At 42.8% G+C, this 12,301-nt stretch overlaps 1 protein-coding gene across 1 annotated transcript; it reads right to left on the bottom strand.

Annotated features, from left to right (window-relative positions):
• Positions 1 to 1,794: 1,794 nt before the first annotated feature.
• LOC119161185 (uncharacterized) lies at positions 1,795 to 4,795 on the bottom strand. Its single transcript, XM_037413542.2, has 3 exons — positions 4,573 to 4,795; positions 2,530 to 2,986; positions 1,795 to 2,078 (listed from the first exon to the last, which is right to left on the bottom strand). Exons 1-2 carry the CDS (start codon positions 4,582 to 4,584, stop codon positions 2,540 to 2,542), a joined length of 459 nt encoding a protein of 152 aa, XP_037269439.2. The 5' UTR covers positions 4,585 to 4,795; the 3' UTR covers positions 1,795 to 2,078; positions 2,530 to 2,539.
• Between the last annotated feature and the right edge of the window lie 7,506 nt (positions 4,796 to 12,301).

Below are 12,301 nucleotides of genomic sequence, written 5' to 3'. Positions count from 1 at the left end.
GAGTACGGAGATATGGTCTGGGATCCAAACACTAAAATGAAGATCAATCGCATAGAGTGTATTCATAGAAAAGCACTTTGTTTTATTTGCAATAAATATAGTAGGAATGTGTTGATAACAGGTCTTTACATGCAATCTGGTCATTACCCTCTCAAATTACGGAGGAAGTTCCACCGTCGGAACATGACGTTCAACATCGTCAACAGCCCCAATAAACTAGACTTCCAGGCGTGCATGGAATTCAACAGGTCACGACCTACCCGGACAAAACACAGCAAGTTCATTTTGGTACCTCAATGTAAAACAAATGCGTACAAGGCTTTTTTTTTCAAGAACAATCGCTGAGTGGAACGGGCTATCACATGAGCTGGAAAACATGCCAATGTTGATTCTTTTTTGCCGGCTATCGTTTCCTACATGTGATCACTGGGTATGTTCTTTAATATATAATGATCACTTATTGTAAATGTTCATTGTCGTGTTTTTTAGTGGTTTGGTCCTTTATTTGCAATCAGTAAGTCAGATTTTACTGCTAAGTTATTATCTCAGTTATGTTTGTTTTCTATTACCTTTTACTTGTAAGATGATAACGTTCTGTAAATAGTCTAAACGTTATCTGCACTGTAACCCCTTCTGCCTTGGCGACCATAATGTTGCTGGGAGTATTGAAATAAATAAAATGAAATAAAAAAGGTGTCTGAAGGTGTTCACAACTGCAATGAGTTGTTCGTTTGCTGCTTTCATGATGACTTTATAAGTAGCTGTAACATCTTAATATATCTTGAGTGATCGATTACGGTAGCAATTCGGGAAATGAAATATATAACCTTTGAAACAGGCTAGATGGGAGCTTGATTTCAATGAGAAAATTGAAGCGTTTTTTGCGAAGAGCCCATTCCCACAGTGACATTTTTAATGTCTACTAATTATTACGGAGTAATTATTATTCTACCACATTTCGTCGACGAAACAAAAACCAAAGTGTATATGAGTGCAACTAGCAGATGGCCAGTATGCCATCAGGATTCACGACAACAATTGCGGTACGGTCGCGTCAGCTTACGTCGGCCATGCCTAATATACGCGTAATGCCAAGCGCAGCCCCAGCACAGGCGAAGTGAATTAAGTCAAACGATGGCTTATATAGCAAAGCTGGATCACTCTTGACACCACGAAAAATATAGAAGTAGCTTTGCTCAGTTTCTAATTTGCTTGAAAGAAATGAACAAATCTTATTACTCTGCTAAAGTTAACAGTGGGATTTTCAAAGCATTAATGAGCTGTTCACAGCATTTGACCCAACCCATCTGCTTTTCTGCCCTATATAAGAATTAATTATATGTACTTTGTTTAACTTTGTTTATTCACTGCCATAATTCATGTCTAGCAATTTTTATGTGTGTCGCTGACGCAAAAGTAAGTCTGATGTCCACGAGCAAGCATTCCATCACCTGTATTATCCTGGATTACCGAACGCATGTCTTGCATCACTGTAAACTTTTGCACCTCCACCTGTTAAGCGTTTCACAATACTAAGGACACGCGAATTAATTACTGCGTAGTTACTGCTTCGTGTGTTCTATCAATTCAGACGAAAATGCTGGCTACGTTACTTACACGATCAGGACCATTACTTTGAATGTATTTGTGCATTTATTCACGAGACTACATTGAAATATCTAAAGTAGCCAATATTGTAATCATAGTAGTGCTATTAGGTAATAATGTCTCAAAAAAACTTAAAATGTAGCCGAGCTTGACCATTCAAGAAAAAGAACTTGCAAAACACCAGAATTTGTTGAAAATAAATAGTGTTTTATTGAATTCATCCATGGCATTTTTGTTTTCTGGGACAAGAAGGCTGTGATCTTACTGAACGCTTTGGAATATTCATTGTCATGTCCATAGATCGTTCTTTTTTTTTCAGTTGTGATGTATACTATTCTTCGTGTTTTTTTATTATCTATCAAGCAAAATGGTTCCTATTTTTTTCTGATTATGGTCATTCCGCTGCTTTTTAAGCAATGCATAAACAGGCGAGGGTGAAGCGATGAAAGTTGAATGCATTCGTGTTATTTCTGAAAAAGAAAAGAGCAGATACGCTATGGTTAGTAATGAACAAATAGATGCACATTTTGACAAAAAGAACCTCGGGTAATTCATTAACAATGGTAGTATTATATGCGGAAGAATGAGTTTTTTCACTTTATGACTGGTACTAAACACACTGTCAACTGCACTGTCTTTTAACTTGCCTTGTGCGCATTTCACAGAGCGTTCCTTCCAAAGCACAATAATTATTCGCGTCTGTATTAGCACACCAAATTTCATTTGTAAGACAAATCAAGAAATGAAGACTAAGCGTGCCATCGGAGCAGTTTGTACGATAGCCTTTCTTATGTCAAGTAGTAGTATCTGTGTAGCATACAGCAGCCATACGCGGTGACAGTAGTTCTGTAATACTAAATAGCATACGAGATAAACAAGTACGATTCCTTGAAACACTGAAACCGTAGCGTTTGTTCACACCTTTGGTTTGCTAGCCAAGGTATCCGCCCTGGTACCCCACGCCGTAGCGGTTGCCTCCTGCTCCGAAAGCCTGGTTCTTGTAGACGTTTCCGAAGCTGCCCTGTCCGTAGCGGCGGTTGGCGCCGGCATTCTGGGCAATGCCGAAAGTCTCGCGATCTCCGTAGGTCTGCACATGGCCGTAGTCACGACGGTTGGATCCTCCGTAGTTATATCCAAAGCCACCGTTTCCGTAAGAATTTCCGTAACTTCCCAGGCCAAAGCTTCCACCGCGGTTGAAGGCAGAACCGTAGGCTCCCACGCCGTAGCCTGGGTAGAAGCCTGTGCGTCCCTCTACCGCCTTGTCACCGTCCGAAGCGGGCTTCGCCTCTTCAGCGGGAGCCTTAGCGGCCGGCGTCGCTTCCTCAGCCGGGGCAGCCAGGGCAAAACCCAGAAGGGCCAACAAGACGGCGTAGGGCAGCTATAGAACAACAACAGAAAGTCGGTCTTAATCGAAGAGAGAAATCAATGTACAGTTTATGTGGGCTCTCAATTAGCCGCAGAATGCTCTTGAATATACCTAAAACATCTTACCTAGTACAGCCTCTAGAACACCCTTACATACTTGCTACACATCAATACCTATAGCATAGTGATACCAAGCTCGATGCCTTATATACGACTGCAGAACTTCGAGCTTAGTAGTAATTAAAGTCAATTTTCATTAAAGATGGCCAGTTGGCAAAGTAATGCGGACCTCTCCTCTAGAGTAAACCTTATAATAATGTCGTGATTTTAGCTCATAACATGCGGACTTCAATTGAACTTAAAAGCACAATGTGAAAGTTAGGAGAACGTTGTGACGACTCCGTTGACGACTGACAGCTTTAAGGTTTGCCGCATAAAGATACGCTAATGTGGTTTGTTATCCTTTTGGCACAATTTCAGACTAGAAAAGGAGCACTGAAAACTATGAATTTATCTCGCATTGAGCCCGAATAGTGTGGCTTGCATGGCTTACTTTGGAGCGAGAACGTGAACGCCTGCTAGTCTCTGGCCGGCGGAAAGACGCAATAAACAAACCCGGTACCGAAGCCGAGGGAGCAGCGAGAGAAGAATCATTGATCTCATAATGACAAAGCAATTTAGCGCAGCGATGTAACTATAGGAAAAGCTTCTGTCAAGACGACTGGTCATGCCGTATTGACAAAAGTCGACGGCGCTTACGCGAAGTGTGGCTACGCTGAGTGTTTACAGTGACATGCAGTTTTAAAAAAAAAATGAATTTAACCCTGCAACCTAGAATACAAAAGATGAAATGACAGGCACTCATTGGTAATCTTGTTGCATGAAGCTTCATTTGCATCGATTTTGCTCATGAACACGTTTTCTAAGCACCATTTTTTGGCATATTTTCCAAATGTGTAACTGTAGTAAAGAATCTCGATAGCCACCTGAACTACTCGACAATGACTGCCTCTATTTGACACCTCTTTAAATGCTGCGTGAAAAATTCTCTATAACAATTTTATTTATTCTAATGCCGAGCAACAATAGTGAAACCGCATATGCTTAAATTTCAAAACAAAGAAGAAAGCAATTTCGGAAAAAAGTTTCCGCAATAACATATAGTAACCGCATTCAACTAAACTCGCCCAAACGTCTGGAATATACCTTCAGGATATAAATGGATTAAGAACTGTTCGCATGTGCCACTTACTGTTCAACAGCAAGCAATGCTACCCAAATTCTTGATGGAAATAAACAGTCCCAAAGTTCACCTACGAGATGCATTCTTCTTCCAGTGATAAATGTGTACTATTGGCGTAGCTCAAGAGATCAAATACAAACGTCCAATTAAACCCGTATTCACAGCAACCCCTCTGCCTTTCCTGCTTTACCCATCTGCCTTTGACTCTTTCCTGCGGTCGGCGACAAATCAGAGCCGGGCTGACACAAGTAAGCTCGTATTATCGGTCGCATGCTAAACAGTGTGTCGACCTCAACTCAATTCTCCCACAAGCATCAATCGAGCACTCGAGAGCACGAAACGCATTCGCTGCTTACCAGGCGGCTCATGGTGGTGGTGGTGTCAGCTGCCTGGAGAACTGAGCAGCGGATTGTAGCCGGGCAGGGTTGGAAAGCCGCTTTTTATAACGAGACCTGTAAAGCGGGCGGTTGGCCCGTGGGGGCTAGCGACACGCTTGCAGCGGGCGGTGTTTCCCAGGCCGGAGAGCGAACCACGCACACGGTGATTCAAAGTGCCCGCGTCCGGTGCAACAACCCTCTCGGAAGTGAAATCACCCGGGAAGGAGGGAGATGCTTGTAAAGAAGCCGAGAAGGAGAGTTGTGCGCTGAGCGAGCGCAGCGGAGAGTTCACGAGAGGTACAATAGGCTAACTCGACATGTCGGGAGGTTGTGGGAGGGAGGGAAGGGAGATACCGCTGCTAGTCGGCCGACCATGCGTGCAGCCGGAGGCTACGGAGTCGTCAGTGCATTTCGCGGAACAACAAATCACTGACTCGCGCCAGATCTCCCGCATTGTGAAAGCGGACGACCCATGTACCACCACTGAATGTAAGAGAGTGAGTGGAAATGGGTAGTGAAAATACAAAAGAAAAGACAAAAACAGGCAACCGTCAGGCGGTTAAGATGGCGCCAGTCGATATACGGGTGCCTCCACGTGTGGCTCCTGACTACTGCGGCAGAGAAGGCAAAGGAGGGTGAGAGAACTAAACAAACAGTACTAGACCATGCAGGAGAGAAGCGAGCACGTGGATGAACTGAGGACAACCGAACTGAGAGCTACAAAAACAAAGTACCGAGATAGCTTGCAACTGAGGTGGGAGGAAAGAGAAGCTGACAGGTGACCTTCGAAGTGCTTCTTGCCGATCTTTGTTTTTCGGCTGTCCGAATTCTCGTGTGCGGGCCATCTCTCAGCTGGATGATGTGCCTGCAGCAGTGATGCTCGCTCATTCAGCCGTGATGATTCTTCGAACTCGTCGCGCAATTCGAACGTGCACTGTTGTCTGTGGGGTGGAGCCATGGGCACAGCGCCTCATAACTGACACCGCTGCATTTCGCTCGGGGAGGCTCCGTTTCACTGACCGTTTTCAAGGTTAACGGTACAAGCGCCGATAGCCGAGTCGTAACGCTGTAAAATAGCCAGCTGGGGTGGGTGTGAGCTAACAAGCCACTTAAGGGTATAATTTGACGACCTGAAACCGTTCATTCGTAAGATGGGTGAAAGAAGCTGTAAGCTGATCTGTGAAAGCGGCTTTAAGGGCTCGTTCTCACAGCCGTCGGACGACGCGTCCCGTCATTATGACGTCACCGGTTTTTGTCAGAGAAGAGGATTTACGACCCGTTTTCTCTTTAAAAACGGGGATACGGTGACGTAGAGCGATGCTCTAATACCCGTGCCACACGGGCATAGAAAATGACATTCGGTGGCGAAATCCTTCAGTTCCCGAATGACATTCGTTTCGCCGGCGCTGCTACACGTCCAAAGCGAATGACATTTGAGTTGCTGATGTCGATCGCAGCCCCTTCCAAGTGAGCATTGGATGAATAGCAATAAAAAAATAAACAAGCGTTTACAAGGATCATACACATCAGATAAACATTAAATGTAGAAATAAGCATATTACGCTGCGCTGAGTTTTAGTTTCTTGCTTTCTTTTACGACGTTGCAGCCGACCGTAGCAACCTAAGCCAACAATAGTCAGATCCACAGCATAAATAGAAAATGGCGCCTGTCGCATCGTACCTGTCGCATCTCTCAGAAGATGTTCGCAGAGTTCATTTTTTCACGGCAGCACTCATGTGTTTCCGTGCAAAGCATCGTGCCCAAGAGCGAATAATTCTGGAGCAGAGACGAGTTATTATGCGCCAGCTTCAGGACATTAAACTTCAACTAATTTCAAACCATTTCAAACTAATCTTCGTATAACGTTCAAAGCACTTTTTTAAGAGTTTAGTGCAGATAACAGACGGGAATTTTGATTTTTAGCTGAATATGATTTCTTTTATTTACGTCAAGGTAAATCGCACTTCGCGAGTTGTGTCGTCTAGACTAGGCATTTCTCAGTCAACTGAGTTCTGGCGAAGGCATTTGGTGGCGAATGGCATTCGGACGAATGCCATTTCGTTCGCTCGTGTGGCACCGCGCGAATGGCAATAAATCTGAAGGCATTCGGGTGTAAATGGCACTTTCTCTGCCCGTGTGGCACGGGTATAAGTTTCCGTCGCCGGCACGGGGACGGTGCCCTACTCCTTATTGTACCAGGGCCGGTTCCCCCTCGGCACACCTGACGAACAGAAGAAATCGCGGAGAGCACAAAAAAAAAAAACGCGGGGATAGAACGACTGGGTGTTTGCGGTATCATGGAGAAAGGAGTTATCGCGTACAAAAATATGCTCCTGTCGGCCTTGCAATCACCGTCGTCTGTCCATACACAGCTCCGTCACATATTCGCTACGTTTTTTTTTTTCACATTAGATAACACGACGAGTCATTTGACGGCTGTCAGAACGAGGCCTTAGCCTGTACCCACGTGATGCAACTAATACTCGCTTACACACACTGTAAACATTCATCGAGGAGAGCGAATTCATTCTGAGCGATATTTATTCATTATTATTTTTGTGTTTGTGTGCCTGGTAGAGCTAATCTTAATTACGAATATCTCGTTTCACTTCATAACAAAATGAGTCCTTCAGATAAGAGAACCTACGTTCTTATTTGAATTGCTGTCCTTCAAGGGCTGAATTTGTGATGTCTGCACTTTAAGACGTCACTTAGAAAGATATGGTTCATCGAGTTACCAAGAAAGAAGCAGGAGGTGTTTTTCAGTAGAAGCGAAAGGGCGCGATTTTCTTTGCCGCTGAAGTCGTTTTCTGAAAATCAAAAGGGAGTGAGTCACAACCAACTGACAGGTATTGCGTACGCACGTATTCAGTTTTATCAAGGTCTCACAGATTTAGTATACAGAAGAGAACACTGCAGTGGTGGCTTCCTTCAGTTATTTATATTATGGCAGCGGCTAGCTGTTTGTACTGTAACGCTTTATCAGTTATATTAGGCGTTGCTCTTCTGATAAAATTTTTATGTTTAGAAATTTTACCAATCTCCTAATTGATAAGAATGGGGATTCACAAAGCCAAATGCATGAAGCAACAGCTGTTTCTTGCATTTTCCTGCTCCTTCCTACTCACTTCCGTATAATTCAGCAGCCACAGATAAGGTATAAGGAGCATCAGAAGTCAGCCGCTAGTGGAGCTATAAGTAAACAAAAATGGCAACGAAATCGTTCTGTACAATGAAGCATAATAAAGAGTGAAAAATTTGGATATTCGCAGAAAAACCTAGCATTCCCATGAACAGTAGCGTGTAAATGTGGCACCAGGATTACAAAATCTCGAATCGCCATCCCGATAGTGAACATTTATCGCAATGTAGCTAATATTCGATATTTACAGTTTGTCCAAGCCATCTTTTACGGGCCATTTGACTGGACTTCTACCGCATCAATAACAATACACATCATCCCTTGTTCTAATTGACCACCTGGCATGACATTCCTGTAGCCGCCGTGGTGCCATGCTGTGACAAAAGTTAAATCAGCAATTTGAAACTCTCAGGCACATGAATCATTGTACTTAAGTGATTGACTTATTATTTATAGATCTATTTAATATTGTTACATTTAGGATATGCTCCATCAAGGTAATTACGCCTCGATTTGTCTGGACAACAGGAGCGGCACGCCGGTTTTTTAATTATTTAGTTATTTATTTATTTAAAATTGTGTACATAACTTTTATATGTATTTGTTTGCTAATAAGATAGTAATTTCACTCATTCACTATTTGCCTATACATTTAATAATTTGTGTGAATATATATTACTTGATTTGTTTATCTCTTTACTCCATTATTTTTAGTGGTGAGTGGGGGCATTTGCGCAATAATTATAGAACACACCTGCTAAGGGTTTTCTACAGAATAAGTAACTGTAGGCAGAGCTCCGGTATGTTCACATTTCTTATTACTCTCAAGGTCGTAGTCACGTCAACTGAATTGTACCAATCCTCAGCTGCAATTTGAGCTCAGCTTAGGGGACCACGATCGCCTTTTCTTCTTTTTAATTTGAAGAAGAAACATTTATGAACATATTAATTGTTTTTGGTGCAACTGTTCGTGGCTTTGGTAGTGTCCGAGTTGTATACGCTGTCGCGGTAAGAACACTAACCTTCATAGATTGAGATTCGTGATAGAATTGAAGTTTTTCAAAACTGATCCGGCGTTCCTAGATTCAGCAGTAGCGACACCTGACATACATATAAAAAAAAAAGGTTTTCATGGTTTCTCCAAAGCAACATTCAGTGATGAAGTCCAACTTTTTTGTGCTCCTGTACCTATCCTGTATGTCTCAACAAAGGATATGTGCGAAGCACTCCAGGAAAACTGGAGTCACTGGCTACACTTCCTGACCAGGTCAGACAGACTCTCACATGTATCAAAGTTTATTTTTTGATATTGTTTCATGGCAAGCCTCTTGCAATATCTATTGCTCTTTCCTGAGCAAAGTGTACGTTTTCCTCGTTCAAGATGGTCTGTCCCTGAGAATATACATGCAAATACTTTTCTTTGCAAATATAATTGTATGCACTTTATAAATGATCAACTGATGCAATACATCAACATTTATTATCCCTTCTTGGCCAAGGTTTGGACAATACTTAGGAAAGGGGAGTATTGGGTGTAACGAAACACAATAAAACCTTGATGATACGATCGTGGCTCGTGTGAATATCAGTGTGATACGAATCTTTATGTGTTGCCGGCCAAGACCCATCAGCCTGCACTTCATTGGATTTCGGTTGCTGCGAACTCATTTTCTCCACGCGAGGTTGAATCCACGAGCATACTCTGGCGCACATGTTCGGACAGGTGTTGCCCGCGATGACCCGGCAGACGCGGAAAACACGCGATGGTTCGGGAATGCGCACTTTGCGAACATCAGTGGTGCTTCTTTGTCACCGAAATTGTGCACGCGAATCCTGGGGGCTTTAAAGAGCCTTCATGTTTGAATTGCAAGTGGCTTTGGTGTCGTGCTCCTTTTTTTTCCTTCTCCTTTTCTCAACTCCTTGATTCGGGCGGCTGTGCTCAAGGCAGCAGTTTTGTTGAAGTGTGTTAACACGTGCCTGTCAAGGCCTAGCAATGAAACTCCCAATCAAACATTGATTGATACGTAGGGTTTAACGTTCCCAAACCATCATATGATTATGAGAGACGCCGTAGTGTACAGCTGCGGAAATGTCCACCAGCTGAGGTTTTTTAACGTGCACCCAAATGTGGGCACACAAGCCAACAGCCTTTTCGCCTCTATCGAAAGTGCAGCCGCCACAGTCGCGATTCTATCTCGCGACCTCAAGTCAGCCGCTGAGTACCTTAGCAACTACCCCACCGCGGCGGGGCTTCCAATCAAACAGGACTGACTCTAAGGCTGCAGGTTTATCATGAAGTCCCATGAAAGCTCGACGAGGACGGTCTTAGGTGGTCTTGGTGGACGCTCTTGGCGAAGTAGATACGCCTCGCAGCCTATACGCGCACACTGGCCAACTCCACAATTTCCATAGTTGACCTCCGAAGGAAAACTCTGGGTTGTGTGACCATGGACGTAAATTTATCAATAAACCCTCACATAGCCCCACAATAAAAAAATGTTACAGCAAAAGACATTGGTTCTAAAATGTTCTGACCTCCAAGATACATCACTCAGCTGCACGAACAGTTTCAGGCTAACTATATATTCATCTCTTCCTTACTCTTTTTCTGTTTTGTGTATATCTTCTTTTTCTAAAATTCTTTTTTTCTCCAACCCGAAGAAATCAAATAGGCTTGTAGTCATGTTCTTACACGACACGCAGGTCACGATTATTATGTTTGCACCCATCATATACTTTCCTCATCCATTCACATCACGTTATACCAAATATAAAGCATGTGAAGCTAGCGAAACGGCCTCGAGCGTGCTATGAGCGTAAATTGTAGTGGAGTTTTACATGAAACGCATGTCATGATTGTCATGTTTGGACGTGTCATTTACCTGCGGCGTTTATTCACGTCACGTAATACCAAACTTGATATATGTGAAAATAGCAAAAAAGGCTGAGAGCGCGCTGTGAGCTCAGCAGTTAGCCATGTTTTACATGACACACATAATATGAGTACCATGCTTGCACGTGTCATTTACCTTCGTCGTCCATTGACGTGTCGTAATACCAAATTTGGTAGATTTCAAGCCAGCCAAACGGCCGCAAGCGCATCATGCGCATGGTAAGTAGTCTAGTTTTTACATGATGTGCATTTCATGATTACCATGTTTGCACCAGTGATATAGCTTCGTCATCCATTCACGTTACTTAATACTAAATTTGTTATTTGTTAAGCTAGCGAAACGACCGTCTGTGCACTATGAGCGTATGGCATGTTGTGACGACTTACATGGCATACATGTCATGATTTTCACGTTAGGACATGTCACTTATATTCACCATGCCATCATGTCATACCATACCAGTTTAGAATATGTAATGTGAACGAAACCACCGGAAGAGCAGCAAGACCATCACATGTAAATTATCACATTCATGACTTACATATATTGATTTTCATGGTATGACTAATCATTTATGCTCGTCATGCCGTCATGTTTTGCCATACTAAGCTTTTGGTATAGATCCCTTTATTGAAATGGCTAGTAGAGCTGAAAATCGTGGGTGGCTAGATAGATAGATAGATAGATAGATAGATAGATAGATAGATAGATAGATAGATAGATAGATAGATAGATGGATAGATAGATAGATAGATAGATAGATAGATAGATAGATAGATAGATAGATAGATAGATAGATAGATAGATAGATAGATAGATAGATAGATAGATAGATAGATAGATAGATAGATAGATAGATAGATAGATAGATAGATAGATAGACAGATAGATAGATAGATAGATAGATAGATAGATAGATAGATAGATAGATAGATACGCGCTTGAAGTAATTGAAGTTTGCTAAGAAATGCTTCGCATTTAAAAGGCATGTTAGCTTTCTACACTGCTATGGAACCGAGAAAAGTCATCACACGTGCTGTTCATTTCCCCATCTGTTTACAAAATGTTTGCGCTGTGGAGTTTCACAGGCACAATAGAAAGCAAACAAAAAAACATCCTAAAGTGTGTTTGCAAAGCGTTTGGTGCACTGGTTTGGGAAGCAAACTCTACAAAATTGAGTGGTAATATTATACATTGCTGTGGAAGCGAGAACACTGAATTGATGTCAACTTGGAATCCTGTTTGAAGGGAAAAAGTTAAAAGGTAAGTAAGCAATTAGTCACTACAAAAAATTTTTGGGAGCCACGTTCTTTCCCTTTGGTTTTATTAGAGTGCCCAGAATATACTTATCTTCTAGGCACTGTAGTATTGTGTTGGCCTGCGCCGGCTCGTTGTCGGTCGACTCGTTGTCGGAGTAGTGCAGCATGCACATGCACCAACGCTGTTTCTCCGTCGGTGTGTGCTTCGAGTTCGATAGCACCGACTAATAAAACTGCTCGGTAATCGCTGCAGAAAGGGAACACTGTTGACGTGCAAATGTCGTGCCTTAGTGTTGCGAGACAGAGCTCAGCGGGATGTGAAAAACCACGCGTGTTGGCGGCTCCAGCTACAAACCTCTGCCTTCCGCGTTGCTGAAACGCAGCGTGATAATTGGAAGTTTTAAAATAACGT

Source organism: Rhipicephalus microplus, chromosome X (genome assembly GCF_043290135.1).
Source record: "Rhipicephalus microplus isolate Deutch F79 chromosome X, USDA_Rmic, whole genome shotgun sequence".
Taxonomy (NCBI): Eukaryota; Metazoa; Arthropoda; class Arachnida; order Ixodida; family Ixodidae; genus Rhipicephalus; species Rhipicephalus microplus.
Note: the sequence above shows the minus strand (reverse complement) of the source record. Positions and strands in the feature narration are given on the sequence as shown.